The sequence below is a fragment of the Colossoma macropomum genome, unplaced genomic scaffold (assembly GCF_904425465.1).
Source record: "Colossoma macropomum unplaced genomic scaffold, Colossoma_macropomum, whole genome shotgun sequence".
Lineage (NCBI taxonomy): Eukaryota > Metazoa > Chordata > Actinopteri > Characiformes > Serrasalmidae > Colossoma > Colossoma macropomum.
In genome coordinates this window covers 75,176-100,250 of record NW_023495317.1, presented here as the reverse complement: position 1 = coordinate 100,250, position 25,075 = coordinate 75,176, and the positions used below count along the sequence as shown (strand labels likewise).

The window sequence follows — 25,075 nt, the reverse complement described above, 5'->3', positions numbered from 1 at the left end:
TCCTATGCAAAAAGTTACACTTTATTTTACAGTCCTGTTTCCATCAAATTACAGACAAATTACCAGTGTGTACCTGGTAGTAAACTTGGTTAATTTCTGCATATGATGATGATAAGAGAATAGATAGATACTGTGTAATTACTATGAACAAAGTTACACTATTTTACAGTCCTGTTACCACAGTATTAACACAGTATTACAGAGAACTTACAACGTACAAATTAATATAGAATAAATTACTGTACTGGAATGAAGGTACTTACTCTACCTTACTTTGCACTTCCCTGTCATATATGCATGTACTTACTGAAACACTGAGTCACTAAAAGATGAAATATACCTGGTATTTCTTATATTAGTTGCTATAGTAAGTACCACATATTTACCAATAAATTCTGAGTAAGCACTGTTAAACATATCTTATACTTTTTGTATAGTTACTAAGTATGTACCAGAAAATTACTTGTAAGTACTTCATATTTACCAATTAAATTCTGAGTAAATGCAGCTGTAAGTACATAGTAGTTTTTATGTATATTACTATATATGTGCATGGTATGTATCAGATAATTAAAGCTGTGTACCACACATTTACCTATTGAATACTAGTTACATTCAATGCAGTTCTACTTGCCAGTTTTTTAGGTAATGTTTGGCTGTTTTGACTGCTTTGTTCAGTGCATACTGAAAGAGAATTGTGTCCTGTTTACTTTTACTATTCAGTATGTTACTCATCTATCCTTTCTTGGGTATATATACCCATTGATTTTCTGTGATTATTTTACTAGGTATACATACTGTATCTGTTGATTTTCTGAGATTAGCTTATACTCAAGGGTTGACCATTTTAGAATCATGTGTGTTTGAGGATAGCCTGGGAACTTATGGATCCCAGGGCTCTCTCTCTTTGACCAAATGGCAGATATGGTCATAAAAAACAGGCCACACTATGGCCAAAAAGTAATTGTACAAAAAGAACAGCATGTACCATCTTTGATGTCTTTCCAATCTATCTAGTTTGAGCATTTGGAAGACATAAAGAGTACTTCAAGATGATTGGATAGAGCCTCTTGGATGATGAGAGACAGGCTTAAAAAGGGTTAAAGAAGGCCAGCCGGCTAGTAAGGAACAGTTGGATATGCTCAAGGTCAACAGTAGCAGGCCATTATCATGGCAAGCTGAATTTCCCCATTGTGGGTACATACACTCACCATTACCTATTTTGGGATGAGCATTCACACTCATCAGTCAAGTCATAGGCATTTGTCTTTATTGTTTTAACAAAGTGTTCCAACAGATCCGTGTCAGTGTAAAATGAATCTGCCCACAGCTATGCCAATTTGTGTTTGTGTGAAGAGAGTTATTAATAGTCTCTAATTTTTTTTCTTAATCATCATTACAATCAACACATTTATCATTTTGGGATATTTTCCAAAAATATTTGCAGCAACAAACAAATCAGGTAGAACTGCCATTATAATAGACAATAAAACTAAATCTTTGTGTTTCAGGCTGGTTCATGGTAAGAGGTCTAACTCACCTGAACCCAGCTGCATGTCCATGAAGAGTGACCATTCTATGGATGAAATAGTAAACCTCAGAGAGGATGACTGTTCTACTGAGCTCAGGTAAGGATGATGTGAAACTGAAGAATGTGCTTAAAAGATGTTCCTGCTGTTTCTCTGAAATCCAGTGGTCTCTATGGAAAAAATGGTTTAAAGGCGTGAAGTTTCTGATGGACAGTTAAACAAACAAGAGCAGCACAGTCATAAAAAATGTTTTATTCCCTTCATAGTTATATAATATGCATAATACAATATGGAAAAAAAAACAATGGCTGTACTGTACAGCATGGGCCTTTAAATTTAAATTCATATCAATGTGAACTGCTACTTTGTCTTCGTGAGGACAGTTATTAGTCCCTAATTTTTCTTCTTAGTCATCATTACGATCATCACATTTATCATTTTGAGATATTTTTGCTGTATTATTTGTAGCAACGTACAAATCAGGTAGAACTGCCATTATAATAGACAATAAAACTAAATCTTTGTTTTTCAGGCTGGTTCAGGGTAAGAGGTCTAACTCACCTGAACCCAGCTGTGTGTCCATGAAGAGTGACCATTCTATGGATGAAATAGTAAACCTCAGAGAGGATGACTGTTCTACACAGCTCAGGTAAGGATAACATGAAACTGAAGAATGTGATTAAAATATGTTCCTGCTGTTTCTCTGAATTCCAATGGAAAAATGTTTCAAAGGCTTGAAGTTTCTGACAGATAAAAACAAGAGCAGCATATTTTGCTTCATTCATAGTCCTTTATTATGTGTAATACATAACATTACATAGAAAATAACAATACACTATATTGAATATCATGAGAATATGGTAACTCTGCATACTTTGTTTAGTTTTGCACATAAATTGCTGTATGTAGACTATAGGGAATGTGGTTGGGAATGGTATAATAGGTAATAAAACTGGTATATTAATGTTTAATTGAACACCATAAAAGCTTGAGATTAATAATTGAATTGAAATGACAAGCTTTTGAAATATCAACAGAAAATGACAAAATCTGAAAATGGTATCACTATAGTCATTTGTGGATTTAGCTGTAATTCCCTCTTTCACCACATGGGCCTCAGTTTCCCCCCTTCTCCAAAATGTTGCATATAAATCAATGTTAAAGCATCAGTGTTCACATCATTTAATCAACATTCTCACTTTTGACTTTCTAACTTTTGCACTGTAAATTAATATTTAAAACAAAATGCAAAGTTAAACAAAATAAATAAACAAGCAAATATCAGAACATCAATACTACTCCAATAATATTTCAAAGTGATGATTGTTTTTAAAAATCCTGAAACACATCATCAGAACAATCCTGCTATATCTGCAGGATTATTTGCACCATTACCAGTGCAAAATTAGTCCCATAATTAAACTATCACTCATTTATAAACACTGACGATGACTTTTTTTTTTTAGATTTTTTTTTCCTTGCCTGCTCTGAAAAATAAAAGCAAAATGTCAGCAGTGTTATTATACAGTCACTGTACAGAAATCTTAACAGTCTCTCTTTCTCTCTGGTATTTCAAATGCAGACAGTCATATTAAAATACATTTGTTGTAATGTATGATTAGAAGTGCTATTTGGGTTGTCCACGAGAAGCAACCAATAAAATCAATTTTGCATTTGCCAACAGAGCGCAGAATGAGATGTCAGAAACTACCAGAAGAAATGAGGAGCTCATAATCAAGGTGTGTGTGACCAACAAAGTACAAATACACTGTAAAAAAGATTTGGTGTGTTAAGAAACTAAGCAACATGGCATACGTTTTTGGATAGCACTTTATATTATTGTACATTGTGCAACTAGTATTTAATAGGTAATTATGTGATGCTACAGCTATCAGCTACATTTCATAAAATTGTAGCAGCTACAGCTATCAGCTACAAAAATTTGTAGTTAGCTACAAAAAGTAGCGCGCTACTTAGCTACTCCCCCATCCCTGCATATCGAGATCTTGAAAACAAGTTGCACCTAGTCTGGAGTGTCTGTGAGCTGAAATTGCAATAATTTTGATGGCGATTCATTCTATTGGTTATTATAAGTAAAAATAAACAATAAGCATAAGGCGGACGTTTCTTTATTGATTTTCTGTCCTCTTGGATTCATGCTTAGTGCTAAAACTCTGATACACAGCAAGACTGGCTTTATTTTTAATTCCAAATTGAGTTGCATATTTAATATCAGATATTTTTAATACTCAAAATCAATGTGAACTGAAAGCCCCTTATTCTGTCCTTATTGTGTGTAACTTAACACAACTTGACAGATAGCTAAACAGCTGGGATTGAATAAAGAGCTGGACCAAAGGTGTTTCAGGGTCTTCAGTGTTTACTTTATCCAGATTCCCAAATCTTTTTTTGTGAAACTGCAAACAAACATTACATATCTTCAGTTTTGGAAGACATCAGTATGCTTACAAAATAGACCACTGAGATATTTGTAAAGCAACATGCTTTGTATCCACACAGTATGTGATATAGAAAGGCATCTAACATTACTAACACTTTTACTCACAAACAGTGATGTCTAAGGCTCAAAACGTGAGGATGGACAGAGATGAAATTACACCTGCTTCATCATCACACACAGCTCGAATCCAAGAGGGCTGCACTAACCTCTAACCCTCATCATGTGGCTTAACTAGCAAATCAGAATTAAGGAACACTTTTGCCTAACCTTAGCAGCACCATCTAGTGGCCGTAAAATAGAATAGTCAATGTATAAAAGAACAGTCACAACATCCTTTGTTTATAATATGAAGGCTAAAAGCAGAGATGTAATATAACAGTAGTGACTGGGGTTTGGGTGATTTTGGAGCTGGATTTCTGGCTGTTGGATGGTCACAGGTGGATGAAATCACTCTGGATTGTAAGGGCAGAGTCTGATGAGTGATGTGTAAATCATGTTGCTGTTTTAACCCTTTGTTGGAATATGAAGGGCAAAATGCAAGGCAATAAAATTAGAATTTTGGGTGATTTTCCAAGCCGCATTACTCGCTGATTCTGACATCACAGCTCAGTGATGTCACACTAACTAGTTAGGGTCTGCTGTGTATCATGTCTGTAGGTTAAACCGTTTTGAAGTTATGAAGACTAGAAGTGCCCTACCGTTTTGCCCGCAAATTGCCCAAGGGTTATACTTTTTAAAAACCTTAAAATAATATATAAAAATATTATATATTAAAAATATAATATTATTATGTTACTTAGAGATTGCATGATCCTTAAATTGTCTTCTCACTGTGTTTCACTTTATCAGTCTTTCAGTCCTCTAGCCCTTCATCAATGGTCAGTTTCTGACAAAAGAACCACTGTTAGCTGTGTTGCTTTGACTTACTGTTCTGAATTTGTTTAATATATAAAATGACCTTGAGTCCTTTAAAATGGAGTGTCAGCTGATTGTCTAATGCAAGGCTGCCAATTAATACTACAGTAAAATTTCAAAATTTTTAGCATGTGCATAATGTGACATTCTGGATTGATATGTTAAGTTAGCTGATACTTCTCAATTATTAAGTACAACAGTCCAATACAGTTAAGTCCGTCACTCCAGTCCATATCTCCCAGAGTTTGGCATGTAGCGTCTCTGTATATGATATCTTAGCTGTGGGAGAGATAAGTGCTGTAGTTCTGTGCATGTTTGCTCATTAGATTCTGTACTGAACTCTGAACTCTGTGTGAATCATTTCTGAACTCTTTGCTTTTACCTTTTTGGATTTAGTAGCTTGAGTGTTTGATATATTCTGTTATATTGCATTGATATTCCCTATATTTAAAATCTTGTTTCACTGGTTAGCTTACATTAGTATTGTAGTATTCTGCTGCTGGCTGGCACTGGCGCCTGAGACTCTGGAGGCATTGTTATGCAGATAACTACATGCAAAGGTTCATGGTATGTGCACCCTCCTGCAACGGGACTGTTTATAGTGTTTGATGTTATTAGGTGTTGGTTTAGGTTATGTATACACGTTAGGTTATTTAAAATTGGGGGTTGTGGGTTTTGTGTTTTGGGGGGTCACCACTGGGGCAAGTTGTGTTGCTAATGCTAACACAGCATATAGCTTCATGTGCTAATAACTCGTATCAGAAGTAGCCCCTGACTCTGTACAAATTGCCCCAATAAAAAAGAAACCTTCGTCAGAAGGAGCCTCTGCACAGCTCAGAGACTGCTTTGAAAGGACAAACTGGGATGTTTTTGTGTGTGAGGATTTGGAGGAGTACACTTCAACCGTACTTTGTTATATTAAAAATTGTGTTGACCATGCCACTGTTGACAAACATAGCAGGGTGCACTCAAACCAGAAACCCTGGATGACAAAGGAGGTCAGTACACTCCTGAAGGCTCGAAATTCTGCCTTTAGGTCCAAGGACAAAGCCCTCTACAGCGATGCTAGAGTCGATCTAAAGAAAGCCATCAATGGTGCGAAAGCAGACTACAAAAGGAACATTGAGGACCACTTCATGCAAAATGACCTGAGGAGACTAGGGCAGGGTATTCAACACCTCACAAATTAAAAAGCCAACAATTACTTAATTGCTGATCCCACACTGGCAGAGGAACTCAAATGCGTCTTTGCACACTTTGAAGTGTTAATAGCAGAAGCATCAGAGATAGCATCACCACCTTCATCCCGCTCCAGTAGCCACAAGCTCGTGTTGTAGGAGCATGAAGTGCGGCGAGTACTCAGAACCGTCAATCCAGGGAAAGCAGCAGGAGCAGACGGTGTAACAGGTACTGAGAGAGTGTGCAGCTTGCGGTGGTTTTCTAAAGGATCTTCAATCTGTCCCTGTCTAGAGCCATCATCCCACCCTGAAATCCACTACAATAATTCCACTGCCAAAGAAAGCAAAGGCCTGAACGACTACTGTCCAGTTGCACTAACCCCGGTCATCAGGAAGTGCTTTGAGAAGCTGGTCAAGCAGCACATCAAGGCCAACCTCCCAGCCACCTTTAACCCACACCAGTTTGCATACAGCTCAACAGAAAATGCCATTACCACAGCCTTACACATTGTGCTTTCACACTTTGAACAATAAGGCAGCTACATGAGGATGCTCTTCATAGATTACAGCTCTGCATTTAATACAGTCATACCTGACAGACTGGTCACCAAACTAACTGACAGACTGGTCACCAAACTAACTCACAACCTATCTGCCACTGGATCAAACATTTCCTGACTAATCGCCCCCAGAATGTTAGACTAGGTTAGACTAGGACATTTCCTGGACCACAAATACTACAGCAGCAGTGAAAAAGGCAAAGCAGCAGCTATACTTTCTAAGGACTCTTAGGAATAACAACCTGGATAAGCAGCTGCTGGTTTCCTTCTACCACTTCACTGTTAAGAGTGTGCTGACATACGGCATCTCGACTTGGTATAGCAGGAGCAGCTCAGCAGCAGGCAAGAAATCACTGCAGAGGGTCATCAACATGGCCCAGAAAATCATCACATGCCCACTGACCTCAGTACAAGATCTGTACACTGCCCGCTGCCTTAGTAGATCATCAAAGACTCATCCCACCCTGAACATCAGCTGTTTGAACTGCTGCTTTCTGGTAGATGTTTCAGGTCTGTCACTTCACGTATAAACAGGCAGAAGAACAGTGCCATACGTGAGCTGAACACTGCAAGCTCACACACTCCAAACTGATTTAGACTCAATGGACAGATACTTGTCAGGACTTGTTTACACTACTCTGCACTCCATCTCGCACAACTTACTGTATGTTTACATCCTACCACACTTATAACATTAGCTTCACAATTGCAAATATGTACATACATATGCTGCATATTTTAAAACTGTATACTAGTTAACATCTTATAGCACTTTATAACAAATTCTATATCATACTACTGTGATTTACCACACATGTTCAATACTTCAATACTTTTACCTGTTACTGTGCAATAACCTACTGTGCAATAAACATTTCATTTGAGATTATTTATTTTTTTGGTTATTTCTTAGTATAATTTTTCTATTATGTGTGGAGGCACAAACTGGACTGCTTTTTAATTTCACTATACCTTGTGTAGTGACAAAAGGAATCTTGATTCTTGAAACATGTCATAAAAATGACCTTGCCTTCCATTATAAATATTATTATATAAATAATATACTGTTTATTTAATGTTTTTTGCTAAACAAAAAGTACTATTGCAGTGACAAACAGGTTTTTATGTCCATAACCATTTATTGTTTATGCAAAAGCTGGAGCACAAAGTCATCTCTCTGGTAAAGAATCAGCTGAAGAGGTTTGTGAAACTTCTGAACCTGGATTACCCAGCATGCTCTGAGAGAGAGGTGGAGGATGAGGAGAATCAGAGTGTCAGAGAGGGAGCGCTGAAGATCACACTGCACGTCCTGAGGACCATGAACCAGACAGACCTCGCCAACACACTACAGACCAGTAAGAGATCATGTGATTATTCATTATGTACATAAATTTAAAGACTTCAAATTATGATGATGATATATTGTTATTAATACTCACCACAGTTCAACAAGTATTATGGATAAGTTAGTGACCATTCTTTAATGATGACGTTATGTCATTTTGTGTTTGTAGTAATGCTAAAACTAAATATTAATATGTAATTTATTACATTTATTGATATTCCTTTCTCATTTCATTAGAACTGGCTCCTTCTTGTCATCAAAAACTCAAATCCATATTAAAGGAAAAATGTCAGGAAATTAATGAAGGAATCTCGAATCCTGGAACCTCAACACTTCTGAATGAGATCTACACAGAGCTGTATGTCACAGAGGCTGGGAGTGGAGAGGTCAACAATGAACATGAGGTCAGACAGATTGAAACAGCATCCAGGAGACCAGCAACACAGGAGACGCCCATCAAATGCAACGACATTTTTAAAGACAAACCCATCAGAACTGTGCTGACTAAAGGAGTCGCTGGAATTGGAAAAACAGTCTCTGTGCAGAAGTTCATTCTGGACTGGGCTGAAGAAAAAGCCAATCAGGATGTTCTCTTCATATTTCCACTTCCTTTTAGAGAGCTCAATTTGATGAAGAAGAAACTTAGTCTGTTGGATCTTCTTTATCGTTTTTTTACAGACATAAAAGAATTAAAACCTAGAGACATTTATGACTATAAAGTCATGTTCATCTTTGATGGTCTGGATGAATGTCGACTTCCTCTAGATTTTCAGAGCAATGAGAGCGTATTTGATGTTAGACAGTCAGCCTCAGTGGATGTGCTGCTGACAAACCTCATCAAGGGGAATCTGCTTCCCTCTGCTCATCTATGGATAACTACTCGACCAGCAGCAGCCAATCAGATCCCTTCTGACTGTATTAACCAGATAACAGAGGTACGAGGGTTCAGTGACCCTCAGAAAGAGGAATACTTCAGGAAAAGGATCAGTGATCAGAGCCTTGCTGAAAGAATCATTGCACACATGAAGTCCTCAAGAAGCCTCTACATCATGTGCCACATCCCAGTCTTCTGCTGGATTGCAGCCACTGTTCTAGAGAGGATGTTGGGTGAAGCAGAGAGTGGAGAGATCCCCAAGACTCTGACTCAAATGTTCACACACTTCCTGATCTTTCAGATCAAACACAGCAGCCAGAAGTACCAAAGAAAAAGTGACATTGATCATAAACAGACTAGAAAGATTATTCTGGCACTGGGAAAACTGGCTTTCCAACAGCTGGAAAAAGGAAACCTGATCTTCTATGAGGTAGACCTGACAGAGTGTGGCATTGATGTCAGAGAAGTGTCAGTGTACTCAGGAGTGTGTACTCAGATCTTCAGAGAGGAGTTTGGGCTGAACCTGGGGAAGGTTTTCAGCTTTGTGCATCTGAGCGTTCAGGAGTTTCTGGCTGCTTTATATGCATTTCTTTCCTTCATCTCCAACAACACAAATGTGCTGCTACAGCAAACCACTGGATATACTGGTTTTGAGGAAAAGACAACAATGTCAGACTTCCTCAAGACTGCAGTGGACAAGGCCTTACAGAGTGAGAACGGGCACCTGGACCTTTTCCTCCGCTTCCTTCTGGGCCTCTCACTGGAGTCCAATCAGACTCTTTTACGAGGCCTAATGACACAGACAGGATACAGCTCTCAGAGCAGAGAGGGAAATAGTCGAGTACATCAAGGAGAAGATCAGGGAGAATCCCTCTCCAGAGAAAACAATCAGTCTGTTCCACTGTCTGAATGAACTGAATGATCATTCTCTAGTGCAGGAAGTTCAAAGATACCTGAAGAGAGGAGGTTCCAGTGGTCTCAGTGGAGCTAAGCTCTCTCCTGCTCAGTGGTCAGCTGTGGCATTTGTGATGCTGAATTCAGAAGAGGAGCTGGATGAGTTTGACCTGAATAAATTTGACCGATCAGAGGAATGTCTTCTGAGGCTGCTGCCAGTGGCCAAAGCATCCAGAAAGGTTGTGTAAGTATTTTCATCCCTACATTTTTCTGCGCTGTTATATACTAATTCATTGATAGTTTCCCACTCATTAAATTGTATACAGTTACTATGTATCTTTGTAGTATGGTTAGTTTTTTTTTTTTTAAGTGCACCATAGAATGAAACGTGCACATTAGAATGAAATGTGACTAGTTAATTTTTTTATAGATTAACTTTTTTATAGATAACTGTTATTTAGCTTACCAGAGGTTCAATCACAAACAGACAGTATCATAGAAGAATAAAAATCAATTCTAAAACCAGAAACAGGCAGAAGCCATGGCAAATCTGTTTGTTGATTGATCCCGTTTTCCGTCCTATTTGTTACATAAGGGAATTCTGTTCCATTCATGTAATGTAAGTTTCTGCATCGTGAACATATCCTTCTCTATTTTGAGGTGTGTGTGTGTGTGTGTGTGTGTGAGAGAGAGCGATCTGTTACAACAAATTATTTTTGTTGTAACAGAACCCAAACCTGAAGTACTCAAGTACTGCACATTTATTAGCCTCTATGAAAACAAAAAGATACTTGATTCTCCACTTACTAGTATAGTAAATGAAACATAGCACATGGTAGAACAGGCTGTGAGAGTAGAAAAACAGACTTTGGGAGTGGAGGTACAGGCTGTGTGACACAAACACATGTATGCAGCTGCAAGATAAGGTAATTGAACACTTTAGAATTACCTGAATTTCTGCATTTATCTGCACTGACTAGTAAAATGTAGTTTGATTATTATATGCCACAATTATAGACAAACACAATCTAACTGAATTAATAACACACAAACAAATGTACTTTTCATGCCTTTCATTGAAAACATTGAGTAAACATCAACAGTGCAGGCTAAAACAAGTAACTGAACCTCTGTGTTAATGACTTCTCCAAGAGCTAATTGGCCAATATTGTTTCAATTAAGGATATCAGATTGGAAGTGTGCATTTTACAGGTGCCTTGCCCATTAAATAAAGGCAGCACACAAAGCCTGGTTACAGACAAATCTGTTTTTCTCAAGAAAGGTTAGTGTCAACCATCCCTCAATGCAGACAACTTTCAGAAGACCTTAGAAGATGTGTTAGAGATGCATGAAGCTGGAAAAGGCTACAAAAGCTTTGCTGAAGACTGGGTATACATCAATCCACTGTTAGACAAACTGTCTACAAAATACTGTTGCTACTCTCCCTAGGAGTGGGTGTCCTGTTAAGATCACTCCAAGAGCACACTGAGCAGTCCTGAAAGAGGTGAGAAAGTAACCAAGGGTAACAGCAAAAGACCTACAGAAGCAATAAACCTGCGATCAGAAGGAACAATTAATAATGTATCAAAGAATGTATCAAAGATTTTACAGGGGAATGTTAGGGTGGCAGCCCATGACCTCAAACTGAAGAGATGTTGGGTGATGCAACAAGGCAGTGACCCAAAGCACACAAGTAAATCAACTAAAGTATTGTTGAAAAAAAAAAAAGATTTGTGTTTTGGAATGGCCAAGTCAGAGTCCTGACCTTAACCCTATCAAGATGCTGCATGATCTGAAGAGGGCTGTGCAAGCAAGGCATCCCAGAAACATTGAAGAACTAAAACACATTTGCAGTAGAAAATGGTCCAAAATGTCTCCTCAATGTTGTGCAAATTTTATGTGCAGCTACTGGAATTCTGGAGGTGATTGCTACTAAAGGAGGATTTACAGCCTAATAAATCCAAGGGTTCACTTACATTGTCTAATGTGCACTGTAGATGTTTAGTCAATGTGCTCAAAAAAGGCTCAGTGGAAAGTACTCTTTTTGTTCATCTGTGTTTGTGATTTTGACTTAGATAATGGTCAGACCACATTTTATTAGTAATCAGTGCAGAAACCTAGGTATGTCTCTACAAGGATTCACTTTATCTTGTGTGTGAGAGAGAGAGGGTGAGAGGGATTGAGAGAGAGAGAGACAGAGAAAGAAAATGTATATTAAAGTGTACATGAGTGGGAAACAGAGAATGTACATGAGAGAAAAAGAGAGAGAAAGAGAGAGAGAGAGAATGTTTGTGTGTGTGTTGTGAGTGTGTGTGAGATCCCCTGATATTCTATATTGTTATTCTTCTGTGTTTAAGATGATGCATATGAACATTATTAAAGATGTAAATTTGTCCTCTTCTCTCTACAGGCTGCATAACTACAGTATTACAGAGGAAGGCTGTGCTGCTCTGGTTTCAGCTCTGAAATCAAACCCCTCACAGCTGAGAGAGCTAAATCTGAGCTACAATAAAGCAGGATTGAAGCTGCTCTCTGATCTACTGGAGGATCCACACTGTAAACTGGAGAGACTACAGTGAGTTACTGAATTACTGTCTCTGTATAAACACACAAAAACTAACAGAAGATGTCATTACAATGACATAAAAAATATATATATATACTGCTGGTGGGCCCAAAGTTTTATTACACACTTCTATAACCTAAGAATAGCTTAATTTGTTTGCTTTGGTGTCCCTGTAGTTGCTGAGTAATAATCCTTGGTATGTAATACACCTGGGATTTTAAGGGATTTAGAATATTCCTAGCGATTATTGAACATAATAGATAAGATGCTGGATACCATGTACACTGACACATAACAGTCATGAAGAAACTGTCACGTCCTAGAACATGGCAGGGGACCCACACAGTCTACTACTAAGTGCTCGAAAGAGATAGAGACAACCAGAATTGGTTGTAGTGGAGCAGCAGGTACTTTCTGGTTTGACCTCCTGGTAACTTGACACATCTTTCTTTAAACCAGGCCAAAAGAATTGATGCACTCTGCGATCATATCTCTTTTGGAATCCAGCATGGCCTGCCAAACCATTATAACTACTTCCAACACAACCTTCCCAAACTTAAAAACTTAAAAGGAACCACGAGCTGAACAGCCTTGGTGTATAAAGAACCTCTCTTAAAAACCCAATTTTTGTACAATAAAACTTCTCTCTCAAAAAAAAAGGATATTGTCAGCTAACTGTTCACAGACCATGTCATTATGAGAAACATTTAGCAATGATGAAAAGGTGTCAGTCCGCTTGTCTTTAAACTCAGAGTGATCCTCCATTATTACTGCTTCAGGGTCTCCAAGAGTATTTATTACTTCAGCCTTTTTAGCTTTCATGCTACCAAATGAAATATCCCCAGCAGCAAAATCATTAATGCACCCAGGTTCAGTAAAACAGGACAGATATCCCAACCTTCATCTCTATGTATGTGTAAGAGAAATGTCTGCTGCCTCAACGTCTGTCACCTTTTGTTGTTGCACAAATGAAATTGGGAAATTTCTGACCACATTCATCTAAATAGTCAGAAGCCGGGGGACTGAAGTCATAACAGACAAGGCCTCAGTGTTTGGGGGAAGCATCAAACATCCCTCACACGCTACCCCCTGCTAAGTCATCTCCTAAAATAAAAGTGACACCAGGTATAGGAAGGGATGAGGCATAAAATCCATATCAGTAATTTAGAGGAAAAATGAACTCAACGTAAGCATACTTCAATAAAACTCATCTCAGTATCTCCAATGAGCACTCATGTACCAGTAGCTCTGAGCAAAACACCCTCTAGCAAAAATGATTGGCCAGCCCCAGTATCTCTCAAAATGCATAGTCATCTCACTACCAAGAAGAGACACAAATCCATCTGTAATTAATGGGGCATAATTTTTTAGCTATCATTACAGTTCCTCCCTGGAAATGAAACAGCAAGGCCTTCAGAGGCTTCATCACTAGCTAAGGACTGACAAGACCCATCTAACCCTACAGGTTTTACTTATTTACCCCTCTTATTAAGGGTAGGACAGTCAGAAACCTTGTGCCCTTGCTTTTTCAATAAAAATTTCTGACTGGGAATTCTATGGTTTACAGGTAAGGCACCTGACTCTGCACTACTCTCATCTGCACTTGCCTTTCTGCTATTCCTCTAAACACTTTCCATTTTCCTCCCCCCCCCCATTTCTTGTAAATTTTTTATTGGTGTATGTATTGGTGTAACGGTGGAAGACAGGACCAGGCATTCACAGATCAGGCTAGAGTTAAGAGCTTTAGTGCCAAAAGGATGATTCAAAACCACAGTAATTAAAACAAAAACAGACAGTAAGAAACCAAAAGAAGAACCAAAACTGAGCAAAGGGACAAGATAAGAAGCAAGGTCATTAACAGAAAACAGGACAGACACATGAATAGGTTAACAGATGTGAAGGAACGCTTGGTATGATAGGTGATAGGTGGATCTGGATGAGTCCTGAGACATGTGATGGGACAAGGGGTTCTGGGAATTGTAGTCCGAGGCGGCCAAGTTTGCTGTAGTTTCAGCTGGGCGGGGGGAAGCATGACAGTACCCCCTCCAAAAGGAGTCCGGGATGGCTGAGGAATGAGGGCACCCACAATAACCACTTCCTACCCGACCAGAGGCATCAGTAGGCATTACCCTGAGCTATCCTGGTGCTGGACAAGAGAGAGGCTACTGGATCACATATTGGGTCAGACCAGGCAAGAACTGGAGATGGTTTTCCCAGGAGCTGGTTTCTTGGGATGCCTGGTATGAAAATCCACCACCAACCCAGGGTCCAGGACATCTTTAGCTGGAACCCAGCTTATCTCCTCTAGGCCGTATGCCTCCCAGTCAATCAGATACTGGAGGATCCCGCCACATCACCGATAGTCCAGCATCTGATGGACAATGCACCATCCACCTCCAGTGGTTCCAGCAGAGCCCTGTCAGATGACACCTCATCCAGAGTCCCTGGCACCACAGACTTAAGGAGGGACACATGAAATGAGGGTGAAATACAGATCTGAGCCCCTTTGCGGCTTCTCTGCCTCTTTGTTTACCAACATGCAAACGCCGGCGGAGCAGGAGGAAGCGCAAGAGGGGTAGACGCACTGGGATATTATTCAGGACAAGTAAAAGGTTCTTCAGCCCTCTGCTTCCAAGTATTTTGCTTGCAAATGTTCAATTGCTGGAGAACAAAATTGACAAACTGAACTCATGGATCAACTTTCAGCGTGACATTGAGAGCTGCTGCGTTGTAGTGCTCACAGAGACATGGCTATCCATGGCAATACCAAACAAAGGCATCACACCAACCGGCTTCTCCATCTCCCATCAGGACAGAACTCTGAACTCTGGTAAGGGCAGAGGCAGTGGGGTATGTGTTATGGTGAACTCTCGATGGGGAACAGATGTAGCGGTTCTAGCCAGTCACTGCTCTCCAGACATTGAACTCACAACAGTCAAAGTTTGGCTCTTTTTTTCCCAGGGACTTTAGCTCAGTCATTCTCACCACAGTCTACATCCCACCTCAGGCAGATAAGTCACGTGCATTGGAACTTTTGTACAAGACCATTAATGTACTTGAGAACATTCACCCTGAGGCTGTTTTTATTGTGATTTTAACAGGACAAACTTGAAGAAGGTTCTGCCCAAATACTACCAGCACATTAAATTTCCCACCGGAGGATAACAGACTCTTGACTCTTGCACTCAAGGACAGTTACAAACCACTCCCCCGTCCTGCCTTCGGCAAAGCTGATCACACCTCAATTCTTCTCCTACCCGCATACAAACAAAGACTTTAACAGGCGAAACCAGTTCTCAGATCAGTCTATCAATGGAGAGGGGAGGCCATCTTCACACTTCAGGACTGCTTTGAATCCACAGACTGGAAGATGTTCCGTGTTGCAGCTGGCACAGACATCAATGAATACACTGACAAGCTACATCAATAAATGCACTGAAGACATTCTACCAAAAATCAACATCAGAACATTTCCCAACCAGAAACCCTGGTTGAATGCTGAGGTTCGAGCCAAACTAAGAGCTTGGGCTGCTACCTACAACTCTGGTGACTTGGCTAGCTACAAGAAGGCCAGATATGACCTTCAGAGGACCATCAGGCTGGCCAAAAGGAGGTACAGGGACAGAGTGGAATCTATCTTGGCTCTGATCTCAGACATATGTGGAGTGGACTGCGTACTATCACTGACTACAAAGAAGGTGTGATCTGTGATAGGGGCTCTTCCTCCTCACTTGCAGTTGAGCTTAATGCTCATTATGCTCGTTTTGAAGCAACTAACACCTCACCTGCTGAGAAACTCCCAGTAGATGAAGAGAGCTGCACTCTAGCCATTCCCCTGTCTGAGGTGGTGAGATCCTTCAGGCTATCACCTGCCTGAATGACTACCACCCTGTTGCACTGACATCAACACTTATGAAGTGCTTCGAGCAGCTGGTCAAAGCTCACATCTGCTCAACACTTCCAGCCACCATGGACCCTCACCAATTTGCATACCGCTCCAACAGATCCACAGATGACGCCATTGCACTAACAATACACACTGCCCTCACAAACCTGGACAGAAAGAACACATATGTAAGAATGCTGTTCATAGATTACAGCTAAGCTCACAGACTTGGGTTTGAACTCTCATCTCTGCAACTGTATACTGGACTTCCTGATGAGCAGACCCCAGGTGCTGAAAGTTGGGAACAGCTTTTCCTCCACACTGACTCTGAGCACAGGGGCTCCCCAGGGATGTGTACTCAGCCCCCTCTTGTACTCCCTTTATACACCTGACTATGTAGCCAAATACACATCTAACATCATCTTCAAGTTTGCTGATGACACTACCATCCTAGGCCTCATCACTGATGGAGATGAAACAGCCTACAGAGATGAGGATAGTGCTCTGTCAGAGTGGTGCCATGGCAGCAATCTCTGTCTTAACATCAGCAAAACAAAGGAGATGACCGTGGACTACAGGAAGCTGCAGAAGGGTGGTCATTCTCCCCAGTCATCAATGGAGCCGAAGTGGAGAGAGTCAGCAGTGTGAAGTTTCTTGGTGTATACCTCACTGATGCCCTAACCTGGTCCCTTCACACCAACACTATTGTGAGATCTGTCTGTCAGCACCTCTTCTTCCTGTGCATGCTGAGGAAGTTTGGTCTGCCTTCTCAGACCCTCACCAACTTCTACAGATGCACCATAGAGAGCATCCTCATGGGCTGCATCACTGTCTGGTACAGCGGCTGCACAACCTGTGACCGTAAGGCCCTTAAAAGGAGTGATGAGGATGGCAGAAGGCATCATAGGCAACAAACTACCAGCCTTACAGGACAGGTATCAGTCCCGCTGCCTCAGGAAAATCAAAAAGATCCGGTCAGACAGCAGCCACCCAGCGCACAGCCTGTTCACCATTCTGCCATCAGGCAGGAGATTTCGCAGCATACAGGCTAGAACAACCTGGTTAATGAACAGTTTCTACCCACAGGCTGTCAGGCTTCTGAACAAGCTGTGAAGCTGTGGGTCCTTCCCCAATTACAATTTCACTCAGTTACTTTGTCAGTATTATTATTGTATCATATTACTGCTATAAATACTAACACTAAGTCACTTTAAATAACAATAACACTGAGTCACTTAAGTTACTTTAAAATGTATATATTCTTCAAAGATTATTCCTTGTTTAATATAAATGTTTGTACATAGCAGACTTGTACATGCTTTGTTTACTTTCTGTAGAGTGATTACCTGAGCCTCACCACAAGCATTTCAGTGCATGAATGTCCTAACATGTTGTGCAAATGACAAATAAACCTGAAACTTGAAACTTGAAACATAAACATCTGCAAAGCACCCATGAATTTACATAGCAACTTACAACTGCCCTCCCCAAACCTGAGGTCCTGAGTGGACAACCAAACCCGGTCACCTGGCTGAAAGGAGGGTGTCTCCCCACAGTGCCTGTCGGTTTTCTCCTTAGTGCACTGAAGGGCCGCCTCAATGCTGCAGTGAGTCTATTCCCAGACCTCCTTGCTGCACCTCATCCAATCGTCGACAGCCGGATGTCAGAAGGAATAGCAGTCCGTGGTGGGGGCTGATCGCCTAAGATGCACTGAAAAGGAGTTATAGGAGTGGCAGGACAAGCCATGGCGTTTTGTGCAGTTTCAGCCCAAATCAAAAAGTGGGACCAATCTGCAGGGTTATTGTGACAAAATGCTTTAAGAAATTTTCCTAACTCTTAAGCACTTTGAATGAAAGCAGTGTTTTAAAAGGCGCTATATAAATAAACTCGCCTTGCTTTGTCTTGATTAACCTGTTCACATTGGGAACTGGAGGTGAGACTGATGTTAATACTAATGTGTTCACAAAATCCTGCCCACACTCTAGAAGTGAATTGAGAACCTTTAGCAGACACTATATCTTCAGGTATACCAAAATTATGGAAATTGTGGTTGTACAGTGCTAAGGCAGTGTCAAAAGCATATTTTCTTTAAAAAGGAATGAACATAATGCCTCTTGAAAAATGGTCTACTATAGTCTTAATAGTAGTAAAACTGTCAGATGGAGGTAAGTTAGTAGCAAAATCAACTGCAGTATGTGACCATGGATGTTCTGGCACAGGGAGAGGCATTAGTTTATCGTCTGGGAGAGTGTTAGGTATTTTGCTTTGAGCACATACAGAACATGATGAGACAAACTTGTCTACATTCTGTTTGTGTTTCCCAACAGTAGTGTTTTGTCAGAAGTTCTTGTGTGTTGAATTCCCCAGAATGACCAGAGGTGAGAAAAGAAGTGAGCCCAAGTAACAAGATGGTCACAAAATTGAACTGGAACATACAGCTTATTTTGCAGACAGCTGTCTGGGATGTTGCAGTTTTCTATGGCTCTAGTGATTTCTTCATCAATTTCCCAGCGAATGCTATGTGGACAGAGGGAGGAAGAATAGACTCGGGCTCAGACTGATGGACTGTTGCTAGACTCCACTCTGACTTTTTAGATGCTCTCTTAGGTAGAGCAGTGAGAGGACCGGCAAGAGCACTAAAGTTTCTAATAATGTTTGAAATTAGCAAAAAATAAGAACCTTTGAAGGTCCTTAATGAATGTCACAGTGGGCCAGTTGAAGATGGCTTTGAAATTTGCATTTTTCTCCTTTAACATGCAAATCATTGTCTAACAGACATTGACAAACCTGATAGGAGTGTTGTAATTAGATGAGTAAATCAATATGTCATCTATGTATGTAATTTGTCATCCAATCATGTCTTGAAGGACATCATTTATAAATGACTGAAACACTGGTGGAGCATTGGACAGACCGAATGACATACCTATGTAGGCATAGTGCCCCCTAGTGTTTTCCACTCATTACCTTCCTCAATACAGACTAAGTTGTGGCACTATGAAGTTCTAATTTGGTGAAAAAAAAGCCACAAAGTTGTTCCAAGGCAATGGGGATCAATGGTAAAGGGTATATACATTTTTCTGTTATTGTTACTGAGAGCACATTAATCAATGCAAGGCCTAAGACTGCCATCCTTCTTTTTCACAAAGAAAAATCCAGATAGAGCAGTCATATGTGTGATGAGGAGGCAATTTAGTGGGATTATTTTTACTAAATACCTTTATCAAGTCAAAGTAGTCAGGGGGGAATTTCAGTATTGTGTGTGGGTTATGGGTTTCTATGGAAGTAGATCATACTCTCTGCAGAAGTGAGGCAATTTGAAAAACAAAAATCTGACCATACTGTGATCTCCTGATTGGACCATGAGATTTGAGGATTGTGTTTCTGCAACCAAAGGAGTCCTAAAATAACAGAGAATTCTGAAGAGTCAATGACTAGAAATGAAAGTTGCTCTTTGTGAAGAAAGCTGGCCTCTAATTGAATTGGTTCAGTGACGGAAGTGATGGGATCCAGTACAACGGGTCCTCCATCCAGCATGACTACTTTAAGGAGAGGTTGCACTAGGATGTGTAGTTGAGCCACCACATCAGAATGTAGGAAATTTCCCTTCAGCTCCTCAGTCAATTAAAGCTGAAACAACAAGAGATGATTGTCAGTAGCAAACAGTAACAAGATTTTGAAACCAACCCCTTTGTGGGAACACTCATCACATTGAACAGGTAAAAGTGATTAAAAGTCCGGAGAAGCTGAATGTTGATAACTGGATCTGGATGAGTCCTGAGACATATGATGGAGCAAGGGTTTCTGGAAATTATAGTCCAAGTTTGCCAAGTTGGCTGTAATTTCAGGTGGTCCAGAGGGAGGCATGACAATCGGTTCAGACCGCAGCCTCAACTAGGTCACAACCCTTCTGTTGGTTTAGACAACTACATTTTCAGAAATACAATTGACAAAGTTGTTCCCTGCTTTCAGTCTTTTGAGATGCACTTCACCTATCAAGTAATCCCTTTTCCTATTCTATAAAAGTTTGGTGTTCTGAAACATTGCTGATATGCTTCAGGTACTAATTCATGTGCATGCAAAATTGCTTTCTTTACTGTATTGCATTTTGAACTCTGCTCCACAGTGAGTTAAATATAAGCACACGCTACAAAATCAAAGGCCAACCCTCCCTCGGCCACCTTAACACAGTAGTAACACGCTCAAATTGAAAAAAAAGTATTTTCCAACATTTTTCAACAAATGAAGGAACCATTTTTATATATTTACTGAGGTCACACACTGGTTCTATTTGTGTTGCAGATCCTAGCATAGCTTATTCTATTTGTGGTGCCACCACAGATGTTCCTATAGAACAAGGTGACTCTCACTACTTCCCATTTTACTGCCAATTCTAAGTCTAATTTATCTAATTCAAAATCTCTTTCTTCCCGTTCGCGACTATGTTGCATTTGCATTTCTAACTTCTTCAATGCTAGCTGATGCTGTAACTTTAACTCAAAATCATGTTCTACTTCTTTTCTTTAAGAACTCGAGCCTCATGCTAACATCTGTGCTTAGCTGCTTTTATCTGCAACTGGTTTTCCCTCAAAGCCAGCTGTTTTAGTTTTAGTTCATGGTCTTGACTCCTAACAAATGTAAGTGAAACTTCAATATAGAGTTTCACTAATTTTTTCACTAAAGCCCGTCAACAGAATCCTTTACAGTAAAAGCCATGTCTACTTTGGAGATGAATGTCACTCACTGTAACTCTCTCATTGGAACTGATTTCCCAAACATACAATGTTTGTTTAAAATGTACTAAGCCACACATTTTCTAAGTCACACACGTCATTGCTATCCTAAAACTAAACATAATTTTGAACTGCTCATGTTGGCAAAAGCTGCTGCTACTGCTGCAAAGTGCAGTCTGCACTATTGCTGCTAATGCAGGCCATGCTACCTTTGCTACTGCTACAAACATGCTGCCCTCCTGCTTTATCTACCACTCCCTACTCTCCCAAAAGAAAGAAACAACCATAAATCCTAGTTTACAGCAACTCTACACCTAACCTGCCTAACAAAAAAGAAAAAAAACTCACAAATTCTTGCTAATCTTTAGAGGCTTGCCAGACATGAAGCAACTTTAGATGCTTAACTTCATGAGAACTGCTCCTTTTATTAGACACAAGGAGCATAAGTGCCCAACTGCTAAGGAGAATCAAGTCTCCACCTGCGATTACCTCCAAAAATGACAAAGGCAAAATAACAAAACAAAATAACAACTAGTGTTCTGGTGGAAGAGCTGGAAAACTAGCTCAGCTGGAACACACTAAACCACAGTTTCCTCCACTACTTAAGGCAAAACACACTCATATAAAGAGCTGGGAGAGTAAGTGTCACTCCAAAGAGCTTAAAAATTCTCAATAATCACTTCCTCATGTGCAAACAATCAATATGACCCCAAAACCACACTGCCCCTGAGAGGTCAAACGCCCCCAGGGCAGTCCATCCAACGTCAAGAGGTTGGTGGGAGTCATAACAGTGTGATTCATTGATATTCTTATTGTTTTTGTGTGTGAGAAGGTATTTATGAATGTTAATAAAGATGTGGGGTTTACTTCTCTCTGCAGGCTGTCTAACTGCAGTATTACAGAGGAAGGATGTGCTGCTCTGGTTTCAGCTCTGAAATCAAACCCCTCACACCTGAGAGAGCTGGATTTGAGCCTTAATAAACCAGGAGAGTCAGAAATGAAGCTGCTCTCTGATCTACTGAAGGATCCACACTTTAAACTGGAGAAACTATTGTGTGTTACTGACTTTCTCTATATGAACTTACAATCATACCAATAGAAAATGTTATTAGAATGACACATGCAGTGTTTGTATATGTGTGTATGTGTGTGCATGTGTATGTGTATTTTTGTATGTGTTGTTTGAGTATAAGTGTGTGTGATTTTCTGATATCCCAATTATTCTGTGCTTGTGTGAAATCGTGTTTTTGAATGTTAATAATAAAGATGTGAGTTTTTCTTCTTGCCTCTACAGACTGTTTAACTGCAGTGTTACAGAGGAAGGCTGTGCTGCTCTGGTTTCAGCTCTGAATTCAAACCCTTCACACCTGAAAGAGCTGAATCTAAACCTCAATAAACCAGGACAGTCAGGAGTGAAGCTGCTCTCTGATCTACTGCAGGATCCACAGTGTAAACTGGAGACACTACAGTGAGTTACTGAAGTACTGTCTCTATTGGAAAAAATGAGAGAGAGAAAATGTACAAGTGACAGAGAGAAATAGAGAGGGAGAGAGATGAGACAACACCATGGCCAATCTTATGTTAAAAGATGGGGTGAAATAGAGCAATATATGCACTTGTAAAGCTGAAGTGGATGTGACAGTTGGAGATTAATCCAGCATCAAGGGTTGTTTTTACATAGTGAACATCAGATGTGGATAAACACTCTGCAACAACCTGCAAATACAGTAAACATGATTACACCTGAAGTACATTACAAACTCATAAACACCCTGCAAATACAGTAAACATGACTACACCTGAACAACATTTCACAAATGCACGGCAAATACAGAAAACACATGCAACTACAGAAATGCTGCAAAGCCGTCACAACACAACAGAAGTGAGCCACAACACAATGAAAATGTTTCTGTAACAAAGTGGTTGTAGTATCTGATGTAAAATGATTGGCAAACTAAAACTGAGGTAAACAGAGGAAACTGAACAGAAGGTGAAAGTAAATTGTGGTATGTTCATTAGCTAACATGACTTAATTATTTACAGATCAAATTACTTCATACATAAAGCATAAGAAAAATGTTATCATATTATTGGCATAAATTGTTAGAAGCCTAATGAGTCCTTCTCTGCTCTGGGATTGATAACTACTGTCCTACTTAACTGTTAGTCTAAATGACCAATTACAAAACACATGCAAGTACAACTCAAATACTACTCCACTTTTAACTAAAGAAATGCATCAAACATGAATACTCAGTATTGTTTTTTGAGTGTGCAAGACAGTAATGGCTACTATCAAACATTTAATAACTAAGTGAACATAAATAAACAAATTAATCTGTTTTTTAAATTCTTGTTACATGCATGTGTGTGCACTACTGCTCAAATGTTTGTTGTTCAGTAATAACTCATACAGACTCCAAAACTTATATCAATGCTTTATTGACAGTTTACAGTATTTTTGGAAACAATATGAAGTTAGGACTTATCATATGATATAAAAGACATAATTCATACAACATTTGTGATCAGTTTTTTGGCCACAAAGATCTACAAAAACAAGTTCAACAGCCCAATATCATTTACCTTGGCAATGCATGTCTATGAATTTTAAGGGCAGGGATTCTGAAAGAGCTCTGAAGGTTGGGGTTTGTTTTGCTGTTAACTTCTAATGCTAACAGTCATTCTCTGTATACAGCGCCCGTACGGGTTCAGTCTCACATGATGGATATTTTCCAAATATCCAAAGTTCATTTTCTTCATGGAATTCCTGTGTGGAATGTGGAGGAAATTTTCACTGTTCCTTGAAGGATGAAAGTATTTTTTTGGATCTACAACCAGATGGTTGGAAACTGTTTAGTTTCATATGTGAAATTGTCTTAATTTATTAACATCAATTTATTCAATTTGGAGTGAAATATGATTTCTGCTGTTGTTTTTATATACAGTTTAAATGTCAGCTTCAGTTAAATTATATAAGAGGTGATTTAAAAGCTAAAATGGGAAAAATAAATCAATATTAAACATTGCAAAGTCATCCGGAGTACAGTAATGAAATTTTGCAAGTACACTTTAAGTTTCTTGTGCAAGTAACCAATAAAAAGTCATATCTCTACATAAAATTCAAAATTTGTTTTTATGGGAAATTCACATATTCATCAAAATGTTCTATGGATTTCATATGAAAAAAAATATATATTTAAATTTGATCATGATATTATTAGCTTTTCTTTTTTGTGACATTTGTTATGACCCAGCCTAGGGTCAGGCCATAACAGAAAATGACAGTGGGCTCTCCCACCACCATTTAATTTAGAAAACAGCAGGTTAATTTAGACTTTCTTAAAAGTATGCAAGTTTGCAAGAGGCTAAGCTGAATGATATAATGGCTTCAGGGATGTTATTTTGTTGGTAAATGTCCTTTCATCCTTAGAGAGTTTCTGTTTTCATTTACACTGCATCTACTCTTAGCATCACATCTTTTGTGACTCATGCAAATTTATGCCTGATTTTAAAAAAGCGATAAAAATCAACACAAACTCTCAGCTGCTCAAGCTTCAGTAAATTAAGCGGACAATGTAATCAGTGGCATCTCCACACATTTTAGTGCAATCCTCACCCATTTTGTGCAGCGTGAACTTGCAGGTATACACATGAGCGAGACTGGGGCATTCTGTATTTTTTCATGTGCACAGTTGTTAGACTCATGTACCAGTTTTGTACAGAACATGGGCAGAATGTGTCAAAGAAATTGCATCTGCAAAAGGCTCAGTACAGCAGGCACAGAATGTACATGAGTGAAAGAAAGAGAGAATGTACGTGTGTGTGTGTCTGCATGCATGTCTATGTGATTCTCTAATATTTTGCTTTTCTTCTGTGGATGTTTATGATTGTCACCTAAAGATTTTCATTCTTGTTACATTCTTGTTACTTTTTTCTCTCTACAGGCTGGAACAATGTAGTATCACAGAGGAAGGTTGTGCTGCTCTGGCTTCAGCTCTGAAATCAAACCCCTCACATCTGAGAGAGCTGAATCTGAACTACAATAAACCAGGAGAGTCAGGAGTGAAGCTGCTCTCTGATCTACTGAAGGATCCACACTGTAAACTGGAGAACTTACAGTGAGTTACT

At 39.5% G+C, this 25,075-nt stretch overlaps 1 protein-coding gene across 1 annotated transcript in view; it reads left to right on the top strand.

The window, feature by feature from the left end:
- Positions 1–25,075, top strand: part of LOC118801755 (NACHT, LRR and PYD domains-containing protein 12-like) — a 49,695-nt gene that overhangs the window by 5,131 nt on the left and 19,489 nt on the right. Inside the window, 11 exon segments of the mRNA XM_036562117.1 lie at positions 1,512–1,628; positions 2,062–2,178; positions 3,214–3,268; positions 5,901–5,903; positions 7,800–7,998; positions 8,226–9,688; positions 9,690–10,000; positions 12,167–12,331; positions 21,821–21,994; positions 22,236–22,409; positions 24,892–25,065. Of these exon segments, the coding sequence (XP_036418010.1) occupies positions 1,512–1,628; positions 2,062–2,178; positions 3,214–3,268; positions 5,901–5,903; positions 7,800–7,998; positions 8,226–9,688; positions 9,690–10,000; positions 12,167–12,331; positions 21,821–21,994; positions 22,236–22,409; positions 24,892–25,065 (2,952 nt within the window).